The following is a 27,390-nucleotide window of genomic DNA, read 5'->3' as shown; positions in this document are numbered from 1 at the left end:
TATTTGCTCTCAAGCTTAGCCTTTTGTTAACAACACTGTCATCTCAGATTTTCAAAATATGCTTCTCAACAATTGCAAAACAAGCATTTGTGTAACAGTATTGATGGCTAACGTACCATTTAGCATTAGCATTCAGCGTTAGCATTCAGCATGCAACATTTTCCACCAAAACCATAAAAGCATTCAAATAAATGAATTTACCTTTGAAGAACTTCAGATGTTTTCAATGAGGAGACTCTGTTAGATAGCAAATGTTCCGTTTTTACAAAAAATATTATTTGTGTCGACTAATCGCTCCGTTTTGTTCATCACATTTTGGTAAGGAAAAATAAATTAAAATAAGTAATTAAAACGCAAACTTTTTTCCAAATGAACTCCATAATATCGACAGAAACATGGCAAACGATGTTTAGAATCAATCCTCAAGGTGTTTTTCACATATCTATCGACGATAAAATCCATCGTGGCAGTTTACTTTCAATTCTGAAGAAATGGAACACGCATGGACTGATTACGCACACAGGACACCGGGCGGGACACCAGGTAAATGTAGTCTCTTATGGTCAATCTTCCAATGATATGCCTACAAACACGTCACAATGCTGCAGACACCTCGGGGAATATACAGAAAGCACAGGCTCATTCCTGGCGCATTCACAGCCATATAAGGAGACATTGGAACACAGCGCCTTCAGATTCCGGGGCATTTCCTGTATGAAACATCATCTTGGTTTCGTTGCATTAGTTCTGGGGCACGCACAGATAACATCTTTGCAGTTTTGGAGAAGTCAGAGTTGTGTCTTTCCAAGGCTGTCAATTCCATGCATAGTCGAGCATCTTTTCGTGACAAAATATTGCGCTTAAAACGGGCACGTCTTTTTATCCAATAATGACACAGCGCCCCTATAGGTTCAAGAGGTTAATACATTTGCAAAAATATGTAAAAACCTTTTTTGCTTCGTCATTATGGGGTATTGTGTGTAGATTGATGAGGGAATAAAACAATTTAATAAGGCTGTAACGTATCAAAATGTTGATAAAGTAGTGGAGTCTGAATACGTTCCGAATGCACTGTATATTGTTGAAGTGAAGAGAAATGTTCCTCTTGAAGAGGCTTTGTTTTGTGACTGGAGGGATATAACTATTTTCAAGGTCAAACAGGCATTGATACAGTGTATGTGTTAGATGAATCTTGTTTCACTATAAATCTGCATTGGTTATGGTACCTGCTTATGAATAAGATCAGGAGCGGGGGTGTGTCTATTTGTCAATAACCGCTGTGCGATGTCTAATATTAAAGAAGTCTCGAGGTATTGCTCGCCTGAGGAAGAGTACCTTATGATAAACTGTAGACCACAAAATCTACCATGAGAGTTTTCATCTACGAATATTGTTTGTAGCCGTCTATTTACCACCACAAATCGTTGCTGGCGCTAAGATCGCACTCAACCAGCTGTATAAGAAAAACAAGAAAATGCTCATCTAGTGTTGCCGAGGAAACTTAAATCATTTTTACTTAATTTCTACCAGCATGTCACATACATGTGCAACCAGAGGAAAAATGCTCTCGACCACCTTTACTCCACACAGAGATGCATGCAAAGCTCTCCCTTGCCCTCCATTTGGCAAATCTGACCATAACTCTATCCTCGTGATTCCTGCTTACAAGCCAAACCTAATGCAGGAAGTACCAGTGACTCGCTCAATACAGAAGTGGTCAGATGACGCAGAGGGTACGCTACAGGACTGTTTTGCTAGCACAGACGGATTTTTTTCCCAGGATTCATCCAATGGCATTGAGGAGTATACCACCTCAGTTATTGGCTTCATCGATAAGTGCATCGACGACATCATCTCCACAGTGACCGTACGTACATATCCTAACCAGAAGCCATGGATTACAGGCAACATCCGCATCAAGATAAAGGCTAGGAGCGGGACACTAATTCTTATATAAGAAATCCCGCTACGCCCTCAGATGAACCATCAAACAGGCAAAGCATCAATACAGGATTAAGATTGTATCCTAGTACTCCGGCTCTAACGCTCGTCGGATGTGGCAGGGCTTGAAAACTATTACAGACTACAAAGGGAAACCCAGCCGCGAGCTGCCCAGTGACACGAGGCTACCAGATGAGCTAAATGCCTTTTATGCCCACTTTTAGGCAAGCAACACTGAAGCATGCATGAGAGCACCAGCTGTTCCGGACGACTGTGTGATAATGCTCTCGGTAGCCGATGTGAGCAAGACCTTTAAAACAGGTCAACATTCAAAAAGCTGCGGGGCCAGACGGATTACCAGGATGTGTACTCAAAGCATCTGGCAAGTGGCAAGGGACTTTACTGACATTTTCAACCTCTGCCTGACCGAGTCTGTAATACCTACATGTTTCAGGGAGACCATCAAAGGTTGTGTGCCAAAGGAAGCGAAGGTAACCTGCCTAAATTAACCCGCCCCGAAGCCATGAAGTGCTTTGAAAGGCTGGTCATGACTCACATCAACAGCATCATCCCGGGTAACCTCCCCTCTGATTCACATACCGCTCCAACAGATCCACAGATGATGCAATCTCTAATTTTTTAACCTTTATTTAACTAGGCAAGTCAGTGAAGAACAAATTCTTATTTTCAATGATGGCCTAGGAACAGTTTGTTAACTGCCTGTTCAGGGGCAGAACGACAGATTTGTACCTGGTCAGCTCAGGGATTTGAACTTGCAACCTTTCAGGTTACAAGTCCTACACACTAACCACTGGACAAAAGGAACATCTATGTGAGAATGCTGTTCATTAACTAAAGCTAAAGTGTTCAACACCATAGTGCCCACAAAGCTCATCACTAAGCTAAGGACCCTTGGACTAAACAGCTCCCTCTTGCAACTGGATCCTGGACTTCCTGACGTGTCGGCCCCAGGTGGTAGGGTAGGCAACAATACTCAGGGTCTGTGCTTAATTCCCTCCTGTACTCCCTGTTCACCCACAACTGCATGGCCAAACACGGCTCCAACACCGTCATTAAGTTTGCTGAAGGTTGAAAGTCATGCGTCCTCCGATACACAACCCAACCAGCCGCACTGCTTCTTAACACAGCGCGCATCCAGCCGCACCAATGTGTCGGAGGATACACCGTGCACCTGGCAACCTTGGTTAATGCCCGGCCCGCCACAGGAGTCGCTGGTGCGCGATGAGACAAGGACATCCCTACCGACCAAGCCCTCCCTAACCCGGACGACGCTAGGCCAATTGTGCGTCGCCCCACGGACCTCCCGGTCGAGACCGGTTACGACAGAGCCTGGGCGCGAACCCAGGGACTCTGATGGCACAGCTGGCGCTGCAGTACACCGCCCTTAACCATAAACTTTTATGTTCTTGCAGAGACATGTTTTTTTAAGCTCTCCTCTGTCTCATTTTGTTCCGTCTCTCTGTGTTTGTTCTGCAGCTAAAGCCGTGACCGAGACCACTGGGAAATTCAGATCACGTCTCTCTGTCACCTCAGATCAAGATGTAAGTAATATCGCTGTCTACCTATCTCTTTTTCTTTCTCGCTCTCATTATCTCTCTCTCTCTTTCTATCGCTCTCTCTCTCTTTCTCTCAGTGATGACACAGGTTGAAGCTAGAGTCATCTGTGCTTTCGGCTCTGGGGAGCTGTGTGGGCATTCTCTTCACCTGATTAATGCATTCATATTTTACTGCTCAAACACTGCTCACTTCAGCCTGTTGGCAGAGAATTGCTTAATGCACCTATATTTTTACTGTCTTGGTACAAGGGATATGGGGAAATGCCTAACTTCCTAAACTGAATTTTCACTTAATCATGCATTGATATCAATGGGAGATTTAGTGCAAATTTGACTTTAAGTGGAAGTTAGAATTGACCCCTTATGAGTGGATTTGTAACATCCCCCTTTCCCTCAATCAGAGCTGTATCTTGAAGATAGATGTCTGTAAGCCAGAGGGAGGGTGGCTGGGCTTTGCTCTGATTGGAGGATGCAATGGGAGCGTGCTCAGAGTGAAGAAGATCTGCACTGGAGGCGTGGCCCACCAAGACGGGCGGCTCAGAGTGGGAGACATACTTCTCGAGGTACGCACAAGCACGTACACACACACACTTATCAATAACTGATTGAGTCCTAACATGAGTCCTAACATTACTTTTAATATATTTGTAGTAAATACAGTGAGCTCCAAAAGTATTGGGACAGTGACTTTTTGTTTTGGCTCTGTACTCCAGCACTTTGGATTTGAAATGATACAATGACTATGAGATTAAAGTGCATTTTGGGTAAACCGTTTGAGAAATTACAGCACTTTTTGTACGTAGTCCCTCAATTTTAGAGGACCAAAGGTATTGGGACAAATTCACGTACTATATATGTATAAAAATAATAAAAATTAAGGTATTTGGTCTCATATTCAAAGCACGCAATGACTACATCAAGCTTGTGACTCTACAATTTGTTGGATGCATTTGCTGTTTGTTTCGCTTGTGTTTCAAATTGTTTTGTGCCCAATAGTAATTCATAGTAAATAATGTATTGTGTGGTTTTGGAGTCACTTTTATTGTAAATGAACACTTCTACATTAATGTGGATGCTACCATGATTACAGATAATCCTGAATGAATCGTGAATAATGATGATTGAGAAAGTTACAGAGACATACATATCATACCCACCCAACAAACAAAAAAATCAAGGAAAAGGGTGGCTACTTTGAAGAATCTCAAATATAAAATATAAAAACTTTTTGGGTTACTACATTATTCCATATGTGTTATTTCATAGTGTCGATGTATTCACAATTATTCTACAGTGTAGAAAATAGTTTAAAAAAAACAAAAAAAAACTGGAATGAGTAGGAGTGTCCAAACCTTTGACTAGTACTGTACATGTACTTGGATGTGTAGTGTCAGCTTTTGTTGCTGGCATTTCATGCCTACGTTTGAAAAATTTGCCAATGAAATATAATTAAAGTAGTTGGCAATATCAATTGGTTTTGAATTGAATGAGCCAACTGATTCAATGAATGATGGAGCTGAGTTTGCCTTTTTCCCCCAAAATATCTATGAAGGTGCTCCGAAACTTTTTACTGTTATTTTTTGTCATTTATCTTTGTTTCATAGTGTAGTTTCTTCTTTTTATTCCGTTTAGTCACATGATTTCTCAATTTGCAGTATGTTTGCCAATCGGTTGTGAAGCCATTCCTTTTGCTTTATCCCTCTCAACCATGCACTTTTTCAATTCTTCATCAATCCATGGGGATTTAGCAGTTTCTTAATGTGTGCATGCTTTTTAGTAACCGGGATAAGCAATTTCATAAATATGTCAAGTGCACCGTCTGTTTGCTCCTCATTACACACCACAGACCAACAAATATTCTTTACATCAACAACATAGGAATCACTACAAAACTTATTGAATGACCTCTTATACACTGTATTAGGCCCAACCTTTGGAACTTTGGTTTTCCTGTATATGGCTACTTTATTGTGGTCACTACATCCAATGGATCTGTGTACTGCTTTCAAGAACATTTCTGCAGCATTAGTAATGATGTGATCAATACATTGATTATATGTTGATTATTTCATTCCTGCGCAGTTTGAAACTACCCTGGTAGGTTGACTGATAACGTGAACCAGGTTGCAGGCACTGGTTACAGTTTGAAGCTTTTTCTTGAGTGGGCAGCTTGATAAAAGCCAGTCTATTTAAATCACCCAGAAAATATACCTCTCTGTTGATATCACATACGTTGTCAAGCATTTCACACATGTTATCCAGCTACTGACTGTTAGCACTTGGTGGTCTATAGCAGCTTCCCACATGAATGTAACTTTGCATCCAACACTTTTGTACAGTCACAAGCTTAATGTAGCCATTGTGTGTTGGGAATATGGGACTAAATATGGAACTTTTTATCTACTTTAATACACATATAAGTGAATTTGTCCCAATACTTTAAAATAGGGGGACTATGATAAAGAAGTGCTATAATTTCTAAACTGATATGGATGAAAATACCCTCAAATTAAAGCTGATAGTCTGTACTTTATCCTCATGGTCATTGTATCATTTCAAATCCAAAGTGGTGGAGTACTGAGCCAAAACAACACAAATGTATCACTGTCCCAATACTTTTGGAGTTCATTGTATGTGTCAGTGTTGTATTCCAATGTGTTTTAGGTGAATGGGATAATAGTATCAGGTCTGAGCCACAGTAAGGTGGTGGATATCCTCCGTAAGGTAAAGGGAAACGTCCAGCTCAACATCTGTAGAGACATCATACGACGGGCCAATACAGCACCCTGCACTGATGGTTTCTTCTATATGGCCTCTTGCCCTAGAGACAACATGGCTGCATGCCCTGGGTCAAATACGGCCTCCTGTCCTGGATCAGGATCCAATATGGCCTCTTGTACTGGATCCAATATGGCCTCCTGTCCTGGATCAAATATTTCCCCTTGTCCTGGGTCAAATATGATGACCTGCCAAGGCGTCAACATGGGGGATAAAGCAGAGCTTGTCTCTAAACCTGCTGCCTGCTTCTTACCTGATGTCCAGCAGGAGGACCTTCCCCCTGGTGAGATATAAGAGGGCCAGTTAATCCCAAATTCATGTTTGTTGGGGGGGTTTCATACTTAAAAAGTTGTATTTTTAGCTAAGTATATATTCCAATCTGAAGTCCTCAAACCTAAACAAAATGTACTTAAGTAATTGAGTTATACTGTATGTAATTTAGCCTGTATGTTTGATTCCAGAGTTGACTTCAGATCCAGTACCTTATGTAGAGGAGGATGCCCCCCACTCTCCCCCCCAACCCTCTCCTCCCCATCATCCCGCACACCGCCTGCAGGCCCTGACAGAAGGCATGGCTGGACAGGTAACACACACACCCACACACAAACTCACAGAGCTCTAAATAAAACAACATAAATGGTGGCACTGGTGCTCCCAACTTTAGAAAGTTAGAAGTACCACATAAAATTTAGGAGCACCAGAAAATACAATTTCTTGTTGATTGAGACAGTCTTTATTGGGCATATAATAATTCTAGTTATTGTAGTTTTCAAGCAGATGTTGTGCCATAGAAACAAATTTGTTACCCTGTAAAGACATTTGTTTATTATAAAAGCTAAAATCTTGATACAAATACCTGTCATTGAAAGTTTCCAATTGAGATGCATTACATTGAAAATTGTTCACTGTCTCTTTAAGAATGTCAGTGATGTTCTGAGTGACAACATGCAAATATGTCATTCATTAATTGCTATTGATCTCTAATTTCCATTTTTTCTGTGCCCCAAAATGTTTGGATATACTGGTAAAGTTGGCAGGTGGTTAGCTAGCTACCTATTGAGGTAACATGACTGAACAAGGTGTTAACAGCCTACAATTAGTTTTAAAACAAGATGGTTTATGAATGTAAAATGTGGTCCGCCAATTGAGATGCATCCAGCTGCAACGTAGATTATATGGGTCACAAATTTTGAACAGTTTGGGCTAGAGACAAGCGGTTTTCAATGTAGTATTGGTACAACCACCACGGTCACAAATCTGCACTCACTTTTTTCTCTAGGGCACTTGGAAACAGCAGTACAGTGATGCTTATTGCAAATGCTTTTACTCAAATAGTATTTTACTAGGTGACTTTTACTTGAGTAATTTTGTATTAAGGTATCTCTACTTTTACTCAAGCAAGTATGACAATTTAGTACTTTTTCCACTACTGCATGTTATGTGTATTATGCTTGTCATCAGTAAGGACTTGGGAGTTTAGGATAAAAAGAAACAGAATAGAGTTTAGCATGAGCAAAATCGAGCAAAACCCTAGAAGAATATCTGGATCAGTCTGCTTCCAACAGACACTGGGAGACAAATTAATCTTTCAGCAGGACAATAAACCTAAAGCCAAATATACAATGGAGTCGCTTACCATGACGACCTTGAATGTTCCTGAGTGGCCTAGCTACAGTTTTGACTTGAATCATCTTGAAAATATATGGCAAAACTTGAAAATGTCTGTAGCAATGATCAACAAATCAAATCTATTTATATAGCCCTTCTTACATCAGCTGATATCTCAAAGTGCTGTACAGAAACGCAGCCTAAAACCCCAAACAGCAAGCAATGCAAGTGTAGAAGCACGGTGGCTAGGAAAAACTCCCTAGAAAGGCCAAAACCTAGGAAGAAACCTAGAGAGGAACAAAGCTATGAGGGGTGTCCAGTCCTCTTCTGGCTGTGCCAGGTGGAGATTATAAAAGAACATGGCCAAGATGTTCAAATGTTCATAAATGACCAGCATGTCAAATAATAATAATCGCAGTAGTTGTCGAGGGTGCAACAAGTCAGCACCTCAGGAGTAAATGTCAGTTGTCTTTTCATAGCCCATCATTAAGAGTATCTCTACCGCTCCTGCTGTCTCTAGAGAGTTGAAAACAGCAGGTCTGGGACAGGTAGCACGTCCGGTGAACTGGTCTCGGTTCCATAGCCGCAGACAGAACAGTTGAAACTGGAGCAGCAGCACAGCCAGGTGGACTTAGGACAGCAAGGAGTCATCATGCCAGGTAATCCTGAGGCATGGTCCTAGGGCTCAGGACCTCCGAGAGAGAGAATGAGAGAATTAGAGAGAGCATACTTAAATTCACACAGGACACCGGCTAAGACAAGAGAAGTACTCCAGATATAACAGACTGACCCTAGCCCCCCGACACAAACTACTGCAGCATAAATACTGGAGGCTGAGACTGGAGGGGTCAGGAGACACTGTGGCCCCATCCGATGATACCCCCGGACAGGGCCAAACAGGCAGGATATAACCTCACCCACTTTGCCGAAGCACAGCGCCCACACCACTGGAGGGATATCTTCAACCACCAACTTACCATCCTGAGACAAGGCCGAGTATAGCCCACAAAGTTCTCCGCCACGGCACAACCCAAGGAGGGGGGGGGTGCCAACCTAGACAGGAAGATCACGTCAGTGACTCAACCCACTCAAGTGACGCACCAGTAAGCCAGTGACTCAGTAAGTCAGTGACTCAACCCAGTCAAGTGAAGCACCAGTAAGCCAGTGACTCAGCCCCTGTAATAGGGTAAGAGGCAGAGAATCCCAGTGGAGAGAGAGGAACCAGCCAGGCAGAGACAGCAATGAGTCTTCAGTAAAGACTTAAGGTTGAGACCGAGTCTGCGTCTCTCACATAGGTAGGCAGACCATTCCATTAAAATGGAGCTCTAGGAGAAAGCCCTGCTTCCAGCTGTTTGCTTAGAAATTAGAGGGGCAATTAGGAGGTCTGAGCCTTGTGATCGTAGCATACGTGCAGGTATGTACGGCAGGACCAAATCGGAAAGATAAGTAGGAGCAAGCCCATGTAATGCTTTGTAGGTTAACAGTAAAACCTTGAAATCAGCCCTTGCCTTAACAGGAAGCCAGTGTAGGGAGGCTAGCAAAGGAGTAATATGATTTTTTTTAAATGGTTCTAGTGTCACGACTCCCGTCGAAGTTTGTGATTTCTTGATTTGCTTTCCTATTTAAGCTTGTGTAGCCCACCCTTGTTTGTGCGGGATTATATTTTGTTCACATCTTGTATTGGAGGTGTTATTGTGCTCCGGACCATTGTTACCCTGTGTTTTGGGCATGACCATTTTGTGCCGGATTAAAGTGCATTTTTCCGTGAACCCTCTGCTCTCTGCGCCTGATTCCTACCTTCACCTTCGAGTCATCCGTGACATCTGGTCAGGATTCTAGCAGCCATATTTAGCACTAACTGAAGTTTATTTAGTGCTTTATCCAGTTGCAGTTACCAACGCTCTGGATAACATAACAGCCTAACCAGCTCTGCTATAGCGAGCAATGTTCAGTGAGCTGTTCCCTCACTTGTGTCTGGAAGTAGCTAGAAAGTTAGCTTGAGTGCCTGACTGCTTTTTAATCAGGATCGGTGTCCCGTTAGCGGGCACACAATTCAAATAAATAATTGTAAATATTATGGATTTTAAACATTTAGGTACATATAAGTGTCTTATATCAGATGTAAACTTAAATTCTTGTTAATCTAAATGCACTGTCCGATTTACAGTAGCTATTACAGCGAAAACATGCCATGCGATTGTTTAAGGACGGCGCCCCACATCAACATATTTTTCCACCGGCACAGGTTTCATACATTTACATATAAAGATTAAATATTCACTTACTTTTTGAAAATCTTCCTCTGATTTGTCATCCAAAGGGTCCCAGCTATAACTTGTAGTGTAATTTTGTTAGATAAAATCCTTCTTTATATCCCAAAAAGTCTGTTTAGTTGGCGCCATCGATTTGAGTAATCCACTCGTTCAATTTGCAGAGAAAGGAATCCAAAAATCTACCCCTAAACTTTGTTTCAACAAGTCAAAATATATTTCTATATACCCCTCAGATACCCTAAAATGTCATCAAACTATAATATTTATTTCGGAAAATTTAGCAGTTGCGTAATTTCTTCATGACGCATGCAAATTCGGATTTCTAAGACTGTGTCCTTCAACTAAAACTATTATTTCTTATTCATTTTTGAAGTTATAAGCCTGAAACCTTGAACATAGACTGCTGACACCGTGTGGAAGCCATAGGAATTCCATCCAAGGAGCTCATTTTCAATATGACCTTTCTCTTGTATTTCTAAGAGGATGGTCTCTCTCTCTCTCTCTCTCTCTCTCTCTCTCTCTCTCTCTCTCTCTCTCTCTCTCTCTCTCTCTCAAAAAAAAAAACATTTCCAGACGGAAATGGAGAAAAAAAGGGCCTAGCCCATAGAAGTTAAAATGTGTTTTGTATTATTATTATTGTTATTATCAACAAAACAAATACAAAAACAGAAATATACAAACAAGAGTACATAAACCTAACAGTATTACATATCGAGATGATACATTTTCATTTTGTCAAAATTTTTTATGGTATGTATTGCTTTTTTGTTTTTACACTTACTGATAATTTCGAAATAATATTTAGATTATATTTTAAACAATGTAAAGATGGGTTTGTTCTCCACACACTTCATTTTATGGATAAAGAATCTGCTGTGAAAAATCAACAAATTAACAATGTAAGTTAAATCAGGGTCCGTATAATTTGGATCAAAATAAAACATACTGGCCTCCCGGGTGGCGCAGTGGTATAAGGCACTGCATCGCAGTGCTAGCTGTCCCACCAGAGATTCTGGGTTCAAGCCCAGGCTCTGTCGCAGCCGGGAGGCCCATGGGTGGCACACAAGTGGCCCAGCGTCGTCTGGATTGGGGAAGATTTGGCTGGCAGGGATATCCTTGTCTCATCGCGCACTAGTGACTCCTGTGGCGGGCCGGGCGCAGTGCACGCTAACCAGGTCGCCAGGAGGTGTATGGTGTTTTCTCTGACACATTGGTGCAGCTGGCTTCCGGGTTGGGTGTTGGAATTGTGTCAAGAAGCAGTGAGGCTTGGTTGGGTTGGGTTGTGTTTCAGAGGACGCGACCTTCGCCTCTCCCAAGTCTGTATGGGAGTTGCAGCAATGAGACAAGACTGTAACTACTACCAATTGGATTCCATGAAATTGGGGAGAGAAAAGGGGTAAAAAAATATATGAATCATAATATCAGTCTTTCAAATTAACATAGTAGTTCATTTTATACTTCTTCTAACGTACTCCAAAATCTTCTGAAATAAGAACAGTCTCAACATAAATGGTCAAGAGTCTTTGGGTCACAACTACAAAATAGTGTTATCATTTTGAATCTGACTAAAAAAGGTCAGATAAACCCTTAAAGAGATGGGTGGGGATAAAGCTTAAGAGGGTGTGAGCGATGCTGAGTGGGTGTAGACAAAGAAAGGCTCTCCAGTAGTAGTAGCAAAACATTCAAAGGCCATTTTTTCAAAGTGAGTTTATAAACTTTCAAAATAACTTCCCCATTGCTCTTTAACTGTAGTGTATGATATACCATTTTCTAGCTCCTCGTCTCTACTTTTATCCAATGTAAAAAACACAATTTCAAATTTTGCTACATGATTTGAGCCAGTCGGTCACATATATTGTTCTTTTCCAGGTGTGCAAAGCTCTTAGAGACTTACCCAGAAAGACTCACAGCTGTAATCACTGCCAAAGGTGATTCTAACGTGTGAATACTTTTGTACTTTTGTAAATTAGATATTTCAGTACTTAATTTTCAATACATTTGCAAACATTTCTTAAAACATGTTTTTACAACAAAATGTGGAAAAAGTCCATATTTACTGTATGTAACAAAATGTTTGCGCTTTAGAGTCTTACACACATACACACCACTGTAACATTGCAGTGTATCTTAAGAGCCACCTGTCACCTCACTCTCTTTCTCTCTTTCACTCTCTTTCTCTCTTGTTCTCTCTCTCTCTCACTCTCTTTCTCTCTTCTTCTCTCTCTCTCTCTCTCTCTCTCTCTCTCTCTCTCTCTCTCTCTCTCTCTCTCTCTCTCTCTCTCTCTGTTTTGTGTAGGAGAGCTGTACCAGTATACCCTCTCATCCGGCTTGTTGCCTGTCTAGCAAGAGTGTGGCTAACTTGCTGCATGAAGCCTCTGACAGGTAAGACTAATTTCTATCCTCCTCTTTTCCTCTCTTCTCTTCCTCTGCTCTGTCTGTCTCTCAAAAACAATCACACATTTGGGCCTGTACGTTTTGGATTCTTAAAGCTAAATTCACTTTAGTTGAATGATCAGTTTCAGACACAAAATAGATGTTTCCTTGATGAGTTAACTGCCATGTAAGTTCTGTGTATTAATATTAAAGTCATGTTTCAGTTGTTGTTCTCCTGTGTACATCTGTAGACTGACTTTGACCACAAGGAGGGAGCAAAGAGTCACTAATCAAACACAAACTCATGTTTCCTATGATGATATACCCATATCACAATAGAATGTTCTAGTTGAATAGAAGTTGACTTGACTCTTAAAGGCTCTTCATGGTCAATCCGAACTGCAGTGGCCATACAGCATTTACTGCCTCCCCAAAAGTCAGAGCATTCATGCTTTTTGCACTTCAGGGAGCTGTCATTCATATCCAATACATTTTTCTGTACTGCGCTACTCGTAATGATTGAGGGTTAATCTCTATAGCCATCCAGTTAATTTCAAGCAACTGGCTCAATGAAAATACCTTACCTCTTCTGAGATGTTGGAGTTCATTTCCCGGTGCTTGACATAGGAGCTCAGCCAAGATAGCATGAAATAAAAAGACTGCCCTGTTTTCCCACCTGCATCTCAATACCACATTTCTCAGCAAAATTAGCCTACATTTAGGCTATTGTTTATTTGTGTATTTCAAACAAAGTTGAAGTAAAAATCTGAGTATAATGCTTGTATGGATTTCAACCCCATTGTCATCAATCAACTACATAACCGTTAAAAACTACTTTGACAACCATAAACAATTTCTGTGCGCCAGCTATGCTACCAGCTTATACGAATGGGAGTTAGCATTTGGCAGTCACTTTTTCTAAACCTTAAAAGGGACAACTTCTAAATGCTATGCAGCCAAATATATCTAAATCGTATTTTAGTAACCACATTGTAGAGCTGTGGGCCGGTTACAATACATCAATCATGACAGATTTGACAAATATCCACTGTTAGATCAGATGTGTTAAATGTGCGCCAATCCAGTGTCCTATCTCCCATGGTCTGCATTTGATTGACCTATTTACAACTAATATGTATTAAACTTAATCTACCTTTTAATGGGATTTATTGAACATTGTAAACCTCCCATTGTTAAAAACTCCCGTGCTGAAGCTATGACTTTCAACATTCTATTCACTTTAAACAGTGTAACTTTTGATGTAGATCAGCTACTTTGACCACTTTCCCAACAACTTAGAGAAAAAGATGTATGACATCTTTGTCTTCTCTACTATTCAAATCTGGAATAAGTACAGAATTATCTACTACCTATCAAGAGGTAGAGCTGTTTTAGTAACCGCATCAACTACTTTCATTAGCTAACTTCCTACTGTTGAATTCATTGTTAAAGACCTTTCAGAAATGTCTAGGTATAGCACTGGGTGAGCACATTTTAAGCATTGTGACCTTTGACACAAATCAGCTACTTTGACCACATTCCCATAATTTAAAACAAAACTTAAGAGTGTATGAAATCCTTATCTACTTCTCTGCTTTTCAAATATAAAATCAAAACAATTACAGCTCTTTTAGTAACTGCATCAACTCCATTTTTTTTTCAACTTTTAGAAACAACTGAATGTTTGACCACTTTCCCAGTACTTTAGACAAAAACTTAAAGGGTATGTATGACATCTTTGCTATTTAAATCTGGAATAAGAACACAATTATCTTCTACCAATTAAGAGTGTCGTAACTTTACTTTAACATCAATCTGAAGACTTATTTATCTAATTAACTAACTATGTTTAATTGTTACCTGAATAAATTAATGTAACAATTATCTCATTAGGATCTGGGGCACCATGAAAGCAGTTCTTTAAAGTGTTACCATCTCCCGAATTAAACTCTAAAAATGTCTTTAGCTATCACATATATAATCAGTTAACTTATTAATCATAACCTCGTATCATATCATCACTCTGAACAGTTGTAACCTCCTTGCCTCTGCAAAAACCTGAGCCTTACTTATGATTCAGTACTACACAAATTGGTTTAATTATTTATTTACTAGCTAATTAAATGGGAACACAGGATAAACATACACACGTTGCATCGGTTATTGACTTAATATGCAGAAGACAGGTCCCTCGCAGAATGACAACAATATGGCTGCTTGTTGAAGAAGAGATGGAGAGAGAGAGGGACAGAGACACTTAGCATTAGTACATTCAGAAATGATTGTCACTTACAGTAACCATATACTTTGCATTTACCATCATGTATACAGTTTGTAGGAAAAGGGCGGTTCCGGCAGGCTGACACACTTTCTGATCTCACTCAGTGGCGGTGACTACACACTTTGCAAAGTCTTTAAAAAATAATTACTTCTTATAGCTAATCAAATCACATCCCACTCTGAACAAAAACACGTTAATCATTTTTAATAATACATGCTCAAAGCACAGTAAGGAAACTATATACATGTAGTGGGTATACTTTCCAAGTTACAGTATTTCCTTTATAACATTCTAAGCCTGAGACGATGAGTAAACATTATGACTTTTGATACAAATCAGCTACTTTGACCATTTCCCAACAACTTAGACACAAACTTGGAGGGTATGACATCTTGGTCTACTTTTCTGCTTTTCAAATCTAAAATCAGAACAGAAATCAAGAGTGACCTCTGTTTTAGTAACCACATCAACTATTTTTCATCTCAACTTTTACAAATAACAGACATTTTGACCATTTACCAGCACTTTTGACACAAACTTAGTGGGTATGAAGTATTGATCTTATTTCTCTACTATTCAAATCTAAAGCCAGAACACTTCTTACAGTACTAGAAAAACAATTTTAAAGAGATGAAGCAAGGCACATCATTTTACCTCATGTAAAATTACCATCTCGTTTGATATCAGATATAATAGCAGCTTTTCTAGACAGTATTTGGTCCCGCCTAAATTACATGCAGCTTATAAAGCCTTCATAAACCCTACATAAATGTGTTACAAATCATCTATAGCCATATGTCATGCTTTTATAAAGGGTTCATACATTTGGTCTAACTCTGTGACATAACCACCAATGTCAAATCTGACATAACCCACTATGTCCAATATGACATAAACCTGTGCTTCATAAAGGATTACATATTGGATTCAATTCCCTTGACAACCCATACGTAAAAATGTATTCACGCATGACTGTATGGTACATTTTATTAATTATATTATATTTCACTAAAACATTTTTAGGGTGGCCCAACCTCTTTCCCACTAGGGTGCATATTCAATATTGGACCTGATCTCAACTTCAACTTGTTAGGGCCTTTTAAAATCGGTTTAAATGTTTTGCCTACTTCTGTTTTTTCTAATATTCCGTTTTCTTGCTTTTGGTTTTCCAGGTTTCGGTTTACCCCAGCTTTTTCACTAAAAAACAACAGCATTTGATTTTCTGTGTTTCTTGCTTAAACCACATCAAGGGGATGTCTTTTGAGTTCTGGAAACAATCTAAGAAACGTCGATTTTTGAGTGTACTTGCCCTTTAATTCAGTGTGCATGCCCTGCACTGTTGTTTGGTGAGCAGATTTTCTGTAATGCAGTAAGCGCACATTGAATGTGATTCGGCCGCCAATGGAATGGGTGGAGGAAAAGGCCACTCCGTATCATTCAGACCCCCATGAAATGATACCATACAGTACATTCTACAGACCCTACTGAGTATTCACTACAATTATTTTGCTGTTGCAGAATGAGTTATTTCTCTAAGCCAATATGTATTCCATATACAGTGATTCGCATTGTCTTCATTTATTTGACAATGGAACATGTTTTAAAACAGTCATTTAATGCATGTCACTTAAATATGAACAAATATAAATCATTGTTAATGTTTAGACAATTATTTTACATATATCATGAATAGTTATTGACACTTTTCTACTATTACGTGGGGGACCTTTATTTAGATTTTGTATTTGAATCTCGTGACCCGGAAGTACTTTTTTTAGTGTTGTTGATGAGACTGATTTTTCCACATTTTGTTACGTTGCAGCCTTATTCTATTCTGTTGCAGAATGAGTTATTTCTCTAAGCCAATATGTATTCCATATACAGTGTTTCACATTGTCTTAATTTATTTGACAATGGAACATGTTTTAAAACAGTCATTTAATGCAGGTCACTTAAATATGAACAAATATAAATCATTGTTAATGTTTAAACAATTATTTTACATATATCATGAATAGTTATTGACACTTTTCTACTATTACGTGGGGACCTTTATTTAGATTTTGTATTTTAATCTCGTGACCCAGAAGTACTTTTTTTAGTGTTGTTGATGAGACACTGATTTTTTCACATTTTGTTACGTTGCAGCCTTATTTTAACATTGATTAAATATTTTTCTTTTTTCAACAATCTACAAACAATACCCCATAATGACAAAGCGAAAACAGGTTTAGACGTTTTTGCAAAATATATTTTTTTTAAAGCAGCATTACAGCATTATTTACGTTAGTATTCAGCCCCTTGGAGTTTGTCAAAATGCACCTAAAGACTCTCAGACCATGGGAAACAAGATTCTTTGGTCTGATGAAACCAACATTGAACTCTTTGGCCTGAATGCTTGTGTCACTTCTGGAGAAAACCTGGCACCATCCCTACGGTGAAGCATTGTGGTGGCAGCATCATGCTGTGGGGATGTTTTTCAGTGGCAGAGACTGGGAGAATTGTCAGGATTGAGGGAAAGATGAATGGAGAAACAGAGAGATCCTCGATGAAAACATGCTCCAGAGCACTCAGGACCTCAGTCTGGGGCGAATGTTCACCTTCCAACAGGACAACGACCCTAAGCACACAGCCAAGACAAAGCAGGAGTGGCTTCGGGACAAGTCTGAATGTCCTTGAGCGACCCAGCTAGAGACCGGACTTGAACCCGATCTAACATATCTGGATTGACCTGAAAATAGCTATGCAGCAATGCTCCCCATCCAACCTGACAGAGCTTAGGTGTGCCAAGATTGTAGTGCCAAACCCAGGAAGACTCGCTGCTGTAATCGTTGCCAAAGGTGCTTCAACAAAGTGCTGAGTAAAGGGTCTGAATACTTATGTAAAAGTGATATTTCAAGTATTACATTTTTTATGAATTTGCAAAAATTTCTCAACCTGTTTTTGCTTTGTCATTATGTGGTATTGTGTACGATGAATACATTTTAGAATAAGGCTGAAACATAATTTGTTTTTGAAAAAGTCAAGGGGTCTGAATACTTTCCGTAGGCACTGTATGTGTTATGAATGACCGAAGGTGTCTCACTTTAAACAAAGTATTACAGGACACCACATAGTGTCAATAAATAGGTTATTAATGTTCTGCTAATTTATGAAGGTTCCTTCATGATCCGCAGGTGGTTACTGTAGGGTGTGAGAGGTATTTGTAGGGTGTGAATGTTTTTGTTGTGTGTATGTTTGTGTACTAAGGAACATGTAACTTGGTTCCAGAAGAAAGACGCTTTCAATTTCATTAGGTTGGGGGCTTTCATCAAGTGTTTCTTGTGGTAGCGTCATCCCATATAAGCCTGTGAATATCTATCAACCAATTTGGCCTTAGTGGGAGTGACCATAGAATTCTATAGGAATGACCTTACTGAATAAAGTATTTGTCATTGTCACTGCTAAACACTACTTAACCCTTCCCATTTCCATAATTTATCTTCAGAAAATTGTATTTTAAACCTAACCCTAACTAATGAAGTTTGATGCGTTGGTCCACCAGACCTTTTGCACATTTGGGCGGAAGTGTCTAGGAATGAGATTAGGTGTAATGTGTCTAAAATGTCATCCCAGCCCAAAATGTCACCCTTTATAAAGCACATGTTTTCATTATATGTCACATTTGTTATGTCACATTTGACATTGGTGATTGTCACACAGTTATGCCACATTTATGAACCCTTTATAAAGCATGACATATGGTTATAGATGCTTTAACACATTTATTTAGTGCTTATGAAGGCTTTAGTACGGTTTTAGGAAGCCTTTATAAGCTGAAAGTCATGTAAAGCGTAAAGGTAAAAAAGAAGCAGGGAAAGGAGGGTCAGCCTTGCATGATTTCAACCCTATTACAGAACACTATAATAGTCTGGTCTGACCCCTACAGAAGAGTAGGAATGGTCTCATCCCTGACCCCCCCCCCCCCCCTTCCAGGAACCAAATCTCTGTGACGACATTGGGCGAACCCATCACGGGCAGCAAGAACAGCCAATCAGATGGCTGGAGCAGCGTGGATGAGGATGATGGGGCGTTTGAAGCTAATGGTCAGGAGGCGATGTCACCTTCTTCAGGTACATGGCAGGGCCGCCGGTTCAAATCCCCATTATTTTTTTTGAGCAAGGGCACTTAACCACTAAACTGCTCCAGGAGCTCTTGCATCATGGCTTTTTCTTTTTCAAGCACTGTTAAATGGTTGGTCTACAAAAACCTTACTACAGGTAGCCTAGCGTTTAAGAGCCTTTGCTCTAAAGTCCGCTAGTTCGAATCCCCGAGCCGACTAGTTAGCAAACTGCCGATGTGCCCTTGAGCAAGACACTTAACCCTAATTGCGCCTGTAAGTCGCTCTGGATAAGAGGGTCTGCTAAATTACTAAAATGTAAGAACTGATTCCCTCCCTTCTCTCTCCAGGCCCCCCTATAGTTTCAGAAGAAGAGTTGGCCAGCCTAGCCATGATCAGTCCAGCTAAAACCAGTCAATACTCTGGGCCCAGAGTGAAAGCCCTGATACAGATACTACAACATCAACTAGACCAGCAAGAACTGGTCCGAGAGTTCATGGTGGGTATATAGTTTGTGTTCCTCATACACATACACGCACGCAAACACACACTAATGAAATATGCTAACCATATCATGCACGTTGGTCTGGCTTTTCAATAGCAGAAGCAAACATTTTCAGTTGCTGTTATTTGTGTTGCTTGTTTTAGGCCTTGGAGCATCTACAGCCATTTGATAACCTTCTGGTGGGGAAAGCTCCTGAGAACCGGGAGAAGAACCTCTACCGGGACATCCTGCCCTGTAAGTTCTGTTAAACTAGTTAAACTACAGTCCCTTTTACCCTGCTGTGTAGTCTGCACTAGAACTATCTAATCTGGGCTGGGGCTGGAGAGAACAGCTGCGGGCCAAATTGACACAAGACATCTTAATGTCATCATTTTCTGGTTGCAAGATTACAACCCAGTGGTCCTTGTTGCAACCAGATGAAGAGGTATGTTTAATGACAATAACAAGACATTATGGGAAAGATGTCATATTTTGGTTGTTATCTGGTCAGATAATAGTTCAAGATAAATATTGTTTTTTTTGTGGTAGCTTAAAGAGCTGAGGGATGGGGCTGGAGAAATGTAACCACTTTCAAATTAATAGACAGAGCTATGGATGCAAGGACTTACCATCCACGAGATCAAGTGTACAGTTCTAGCCCTGATTTGAGGCTATACAGTGTTTGTTTACAATGACATTGGTTACAAACATTGCTTTTATTTTGGGTTCTGAAGGGGTAGCACAGTTGAACTAACTCATGAGGCATTCACAAGTTATATTCTTCAAGAATCAATGGGTATACAGTATGTCATTAATTTAAAAGTCCAGAAATTGATGTAGCTATCGCAGGTTGCCGCTTTAAAGACATCAACAAAACGTCCTTATACAACCAGTATATAACCTGACCATAATATCGTCATTGCAACCAGTTTTGCTTGCTGGGCAGTGTTTACACAAATCTTATCCCTTATTTTATGACTTCCCATATTTAGGATATTTATTTTCTCTCACAAATGAAACATTTCTAGTCAGCATGTTTACAGTGTTGACTGATCACTATTACCTGAGAGGAAACTGCCACAGCACCCCCATATACAGCAGCTAGTGACAGGATGGAAAGAGTGTAACAGAAGGTATACGTTTACAAGTGAACAGTGGAGCACTTGAATCCATACAACACACACACACACACTGGACTACATGCAGCATGGCAATTAAATGAAACTAATCCGATTGCTGTGGTAATTTACGGCTATGTGAGTGATAGGTGAGGCAAGTCTGATTGTCAGAGACTTCTCACCCTCTTACAAGATGGAGACAGAAAGTTCTACAAACATAAACAGTTTAGCACATTAGAAGGTTTGAGAACATTATCATGGGAAAAGATCAGACCTGATCCTCAAATACATACACACACACTAGGGCTGGGCGATATAGACAGAATATCATATAATTATATTTTTTACTGTATTTTTTGAATAATAAAAGTTCTACATTGGCTTTATGAGTTGTGCATGACACTAGCTTAGCAACACATACATTTTAAGTATTTCTATGGGGTTTTCACCATTTCAATGGGGTTTTCACCATTTCAATGGGGTTTTCGCCATTTCAGTGGGGTTTTCGCCATTTCAGTGGGGCTTTCTGATTGTTTCATCACTCAAACTTCAACCAAAAGTTTATCTCATTTGAGATCATTTCCACACTGTCACATAGGTCTGCACAATATGGGCAAAAAAATCTAGGCCTTATTTGTAAACAAATATTGCTATTTCCCTTTGACTGGTGATTTAGATCAAAACACTTGGGTGATCTGTTGAAATTTTAGAAATAGAATCATTATTCTAATTCTACAGTTAGAATGTACAGTTGAAGTCGGAAGTTTACATACATCTGAGCCAACTACATTTAAACTCAGTTTTTCACAATTCCTGACATTTAATCCCCTGTCTTAGGTCAGTTAGGATCACCACTTTATTTTAAGAACGTGAAATGTCAGAATAATAGTAGAGAGAATGATTTATTTCAGTATTTATTTATTTCATCACATTCCCAGTGGGTCAGAAGTTTACATACACACAATTAGTATTTGGTCTTGTTTAAATTGTTTAACTTGGGTCAAACGTTTTGGGGAGCCTTCCACAAACTTCCCACAATAAGTTAGGTGAATTCTGGCTCATTCCTCCTGACAGAGCTGGTGTAACTGAATCAGGTTTATAGGCCTTCTTGCTCGCACACGCCTTTTCAGTTCTCCCCACACATTTTCTATGAGATCGAGGTCAGGGCTTTGTGATGGCCACTCCAATACCTTGTCTTTGTTGTCCTTAAGCCATTTTGCCACAACTTTGGGAGTATGCTTGGGGTCATTGTCCATTTAGAAGACCCATTTGTGACCAAGCTTTAACTTCCTGACTGATGTCTTAAGATGTTGCTTCAATATATCCACATAATTTTCCTCCCTCATGATGCCATGTATTTTGTGAAGTGCACCAGACCTTCCTGCAGCAAAGCACCCCACAACATGCTGCCACCCCCGTGCTTTCATGGTTGTGATGGTGTTCTTTGGCTTGCAAGCATCTCCCTTTTCCTTCCAAACATAATGATGGTCATTATGGCCAAACAGTTCTATTTTTGTTTCATCAGACCAGAGGACATTTCTCCAAAAAGTACGATATTTGTCCCCATGTGCAGTTGCAAACCGTAGTCTGCCTTCTTTATGGCAGTTTTGGAGCAGTGGCTTATCCTTGTTGAGCGGCCTTTCAGGTTATGTCAATATAGGACTCGTTTTACTGTGGATATAGATACTTTTGTACCTGTTTCCTCCAACATATTTACAAGGTCCTTTGCTGTTGTTCTGGGATTGATTTGCACTTTTCGCACTAAAGTACGTTCATCTCTAGGAGACAGAACGTGTCTCCTTCCTGAGCGGTATGACGGCTGCATAGTCCCATGGTGTTTATCCTTGCGTACTATTGTTTGTACAGATGAACGTGGTACCTTCAGGCGTTTGGAAATTGCCCCCAAGGATGAACCAGACTTGTGGAGGTCTACTTTGTTTTTCTGATGTCTTGGCTGATTTCTTTTGATTTTCCCAAGATGTCAAGCAAAGAGGCACTGAGTTTGAAATACATCCACAGGTCCACCTCCAATTGACTCAAATTATGTCAATTAGCCTATCAGAAGCTTCTAAAGCCATAACATAATTTTCTGGAATTTTCCAAGCTGTTTAAAGGCACAGTCAACTTAGTGTATGTAAACATCTGACCCACTGGAATTGTGATACAGTGAATTATAAGTGAAATAATCTGTCTGTAAACAATTGTTGAAAAAATTATTAGTGTCATGCACAAACTAGATGTACTAATTTGCAAATCAATTCATTAAAAATCCTACAATGTGATTTTCTGGTTTTTATTTTCTCATTTTGTCTGTCATAGTTGAAGTGTACCTAGGATGGAAATTACAGGCCTCTCTCATCTTTTTAAGTGGGAGAACTTGCACAATTAGTGGCTGACTAAATACTATTTTGCTCCACTGTAACTAACTTTCTCTGCCCCTCTCTAACCCCTCTCTCACTCTCTCTTCCCATTCTCTAGATGATAAGGCACGTGTTCTAGTGGGTGATAACCAGGACTATATTAACGCCAGTTATATCCGTATGGAGGTTGGCAGTGAGGAGTTATTCTATATCTCCTGCCAGGGTCCTCTGCCCTCCACCGTGCCTGACTTCTGGCAGATGGTCTGGGAGAACAGGTCTGTGGTGATTACTGTGTTGTGAAAAGTGTTTACATACAGTACATGACATCAGTGCACACACAAGTGTTTTGACAGAAAACATTTTCCAGTAGAAAATCTGCATTTATTATTCCATGTTTATTAGTCCATGTAGTCCCTCCCTGTTTCAGTCTGTTTTCTTCTATTTGATGCCTAATAAACACTATACTGGTGTGTCAGTGCTGACCTCTAACTAAAATCTTATAGCATATAATTGAACAGGACAAAGTTGTTAACAAACCTCCTCCCCCACTTCCCAGGTCTGATGTGATAGCCATGATGACCCAGGATGTGGAGAGAGGCAGGGTTAAGTGTCACCGCTACTGGCCAAAGAAGGTTAGCTGTCCCCTGGACACGGGACCCTTCCATCTCAGCTTGGAGAACCAGCAGATCCAGGAATACTTCCACATCAAGATCATCCGCATGGTGGAGAAAGAGGTGAGGGGGAGAGTGGGATGACAGAAAGAGAACACAGCTCAAATACGGTCTACTCATAGATGTGACGGAGAGAGGATAGTAGAAGCTGAAATATGTAAAGAATGAATTAGCATGAGTATAATGTGCTAATTTTGTATCTACTAAATCCAATGAAAGCAGTTTTGAAGGATGCAATTAAGTCATTTCAATTAAGTCGTCGATAAGCCACTGTCATCTCTTAGAGGGTTTAGGCCCTGGTTTTTGTTATGTTAAAATGCATTTGTACAAATATTATAATTTTACATTTTATTGATTGATCAGTTGATTGATATCTGTTCCCTCCTGTTCCAGTCTGGTAAGACCCACTTTGTCCATCACCTGAAGTTTACCCGTTGGCCTGATCACGGTGTGCCGCAGTGTTCAGAGCAGCTGGTCAGGTTTATCCGTTACCTCCGAGCGGTCCACCATAAAGGACCTGTCACTGTACACTGTAGTGCTGGAATAGGACAAACAGGAGTACTGATCTGCACCGATGTCATACTGAGTCTCATAGAATACGATCTCCCGGTAAGTTGGAGCACACGTGCTCACCAATGATGTAAACGCTAGATTACTGATACTATGTTTTGGCAATGAGAGATTTTGAATCCCCCGTCCACCATATTGGTACTGCTCAGAAGGAGCATTCCTCCATCGGATTGAATGGAATTCTACAGTATTTCAATTAAATGTTTCAAGGACAAAAGTACATGTACACTGTATTTAAGTATTTATTGTTGTAGTGGGGACAGTAACATTAGTACTCTCTACAAATTATATTTTAAAGGGGCAATCCACTGTTGACACAATAAAAGCTGAAGGATGGGCCAGGAGAAATGTAACCAATCTCAAATTGATAAACAGAGCTATGTTCTTACTAGTTACTGATTTTAGGCACTGATAAACAACATGTAGCTTGTTCTTTATTGACAATAGTTTGACCGCTTTCTGATGAATAAGTGTTCTCAGAAATCAGTCCGTACTGACAGCATGTTTCTAAGCAATGTTGTGTCAGCTGTCTACACTGTCTACTTTAAATGGAAATGGTTTTTCTTCAGAAATAATGCACAAAACACCTTAGCTCGATGTAAAATTGTGCGACTAAAACCTCTGTAAAAATGTCAAATTTTCTTCCTGATTCATCAAAGATTAATCCTGAAAAAAGTAGTAGTGGCAATGTTGTTGCTATGGTGACTCAAGATGGACAAAGAACAACGAATGTCAGGGTACGATATAGCGAACATAACACACCCACATCGAAGACGCAAATCTTGTTTTGAGCAGCAGAAAAGCCCAGACAATATCAGTTAGTTCAGACGCTCTTCAATCTGCAATTGAGACATTAACAAAGTGTTTCCCCCCCACTGTTTCGATAAACATCTGAGGTATGGGGCTGGAAAATTGTAACCACTCTCATATTCATAGACTGAGCTATGGATGCAACGCCTGACCAACATTTTAGTTGTTAATCATGTTTCGATGCTTTACAGTGTGTGTTTACATTCACTTTGTTTACAAACATTGGCCTAAAATGCTACTGAACAAAAATGTAAAATGCTATATGCAACAATTTCAAGATTTTACCAAGTTAGAGTTCATATAAGGAAATCAGTGAATTGAAATAAATTAATTAGGCCCTAATCTATGGATTTCACATGGCATGAGCAATAATAATAATAATATAATATATATATATGCCATTTAGCTGACGCTTTTATCCAAAGCGACTTACAGTCATGTGTGCATACATTCTACGTATGGGTGGTCCCGGGAATCGAACCCACTACCCTGGCGTTACAAGCGCCATGCTCTACCAACTGAGCCACAGAAGGACCACAGGCATGGGTGGGCCTGGGAGGGCATAGGCCCACCCACTGGGGAGCCAGATCCAACCACTGGGGAGCCAGTCCCACCCACCGGGGATATGCCACACCTGTCAGGCAGATGGATTATCTTGGCAGAGTAATGCTCACTAACAGGGATGTAAACTCATTTCTGCAACATAATATTTTTGTGCATATGAAAAAAGTCTGGGATCTTTTATTTCGGCTCATGAAACATGGGACCAACACTTTACATGTTGTGTTTATCAAATCTAATTTTGTTTTGTCACATGCTCCGAATACAACATGTGGACCTTACCGTGAAATGCTTACTTGCAAGCAATGCAGTTCAAGAAATAAAGTTACGAAAATATATACTAAATAAATTAAAGTGAATTAAAAAAATGTAAAACAATATAAGTAACACAAGAAAATTACATAACAATAACAAGGCTATATACATATACAGTGGGGCAAAAAAATATTTTGTCAGCCACCAATTGTGCAAGTTCTCCCACTTAAAAAGATGAGAGGCCTGTAATTTTCATCATAGGTACACTTCAACTATGACAGACAAAATGAGAGGAAAAAAATCACATTGTAGGATTTTTAATGAATTTATTTGCAAAATATGGTGGAAAATAAGTATGGTAGGATCGCGTAACTGGGCAGCTGCGACTGGGTTTCCCTTTGTAGTCCATAATATTTTTCAAGCCCTGCCACATCTGACGAGCGTCAGAGCTGGTGTAGTAGAATTCAATCTTAGTCCTGTATTGATGCTTTGTCTGAGGGAATAGCAGGATTTCTTCTAAGCGTCCAAATTAGTGTCCCGCTCCTTGAAAATCGGCAGCTCTAGCCTTTAGCTCAGTGCGGATGTTGCCTGTAATTCATGGTTTCTGGTTGGGAAATGTACGTACGGCCACTTTGGGAACGACGTCATCGATGCACTTATTGATGAAGCTGGTGACTACGGTGTTATACTCCTCAATTCCATTGCCTGAATCCCAGAACATATTCCAGTCTGTGCTAGCAAAACAGTCCTAGAGCGTAGCATCTGCGTCATCCGACCACGTCTAAGATGCAACAGTCAACATTTGAGCTGGCCACACTGTTTTGTCACAGAAACATTTTACACAAACAATCATCACAACTTTATGTTCTCAGTGTGAGCAGTTTATTTTTGGATGGAATGTTCAGACATTCAAAGAAATAGCAACAGCAAAACACAATTCTCATCCAAACCTAAAAAATGTAGGCTATATGAGTCCTAGCGCTAACTGAGGAAAGAGTGAGCTAATCTGAGTGGTCATATTTAGCTAACTCTCAGCTGACAGAAACCATACTATAAATGAACAAATAGCAATTACTATTTACAATTCATTACATCATGGGTGAGCTCAGTGATTAAACACTTTACAAAATAAACACGCTGAAAATAAACAAGACTTCATTGCATTGCACACACTATCCAACTGCCGCGCCAACCAAGAGCTACCTTTCAGAGAGCCGGAATAGCTATCTTTATTTCCTCCTACCTTACTGCTGATGTGCTCTAAAGGTGTCAGCGCAGGGTTTCACCACAACACAAACCATTTTCTGATAATGATTTACAGATACGTACATGTGGCACGTTCCGTCAGTCAATCACGTAACCTCTTGACACTCACTCAGAGCCTTTCAGTATTGTTCTTTAAGTATGTAGCTAGTGGGCTAAGTAGTAGCACTAGCAATGTCAATCAAAAGGCGATAACTCACAAATGTGGAATTTCTGGCAATTTTTTAAAAAGTCTGAGAATGAAAGTGAGAAATCAGATTGTGACAGTGAGGAGCCATTGAGAACCCTGCATCTGAAGACCCTGGCCCACCAAGTCCCAGGTCCCTCTGAAGATGCTGGTGGTGATGGAGGCAGACCAACAATGGATG

The 27,390-nt window shown here is 40.0% G+C and overlaps 2 protein-coding genes across 2 annotated transcripts in view; one reads left to right on the top strand and one right to left on the bottom strand.

The window, feature by feature from the left end:
• LOC118402328 (palmitoyltransferase ZDHHC16A-like) overlaps positions 1-27,390 on the bottom strand; it is a 213,449-nt gene that overhangs the window by 59,615 nt on the left and 126,444 nt on the right. The window lies entirely within an intron of this gene.
• The window catches only part of LOC118362014 (tyrosine-protein phosphatase non-receptor type 20-like), a 36,000-nt gene continuing 12,570 nt past the window's right edge, over positions 3,961-27,390 (top strand). The window contains exons 1-10 of the mRNA XM_035742231.2: positions 3,961-4,081; positions 6,183-6,579; positions 6,758-6,879; positions 12,474-12,559; positions 18,807-18,943; positions 19,281-19,429; positions 19,579-19,669; positions 23,011-23,167; positions 23,449-23,626; positions 23,957-24,172. Coding sequence (XP_035598124.1) covers positions 6,327-6,579; positions 6,758-6,879; positions 12,474-12,559; positions 18,807-18,943; positions 19,281-19,429; positions 19,579-19,669; positions 23,011-23,167; positions 23,449-23,626; positions 23,957-24,172 — 1,389 coding nt within the window. The 5' untranslated portion in view covers positions 3,961-4,081; positions 6,183-6,326. The remainder of the gene's footprint in view (positions 4,082-6,182; positions 6,580-6,757; positions 6,880-12,473; positions 12,560-18,806; positions 18,944-19,280; positions 19,430-19,578; positions 19,670-23,010; positions 23,168-23,448; positions 23,627-23,956; positions 24,173-27,390) is intronic.

This window comes from Oncorhynchus keta, chromosome 2 (assembly GCF_023373465.1).
Source record: "Oncorhynchus keta strain PuntledgeMale-10-30-2019 chromosome 2, Oket_V2, whole genome shotgun sequence".
NCBI classification, from domain to species: domain Eukaryota; kingdom Metazoa; phylum Chordata; class Actinopteri; order Salmoniformes; family Salmonidae; genus Oncorhynchus; species Oncorhynchus keta.
Note: the sequence above shows the minus strand (reverse complement) of the source record. Positions and strands in the feature narration are given on the sequence as shown.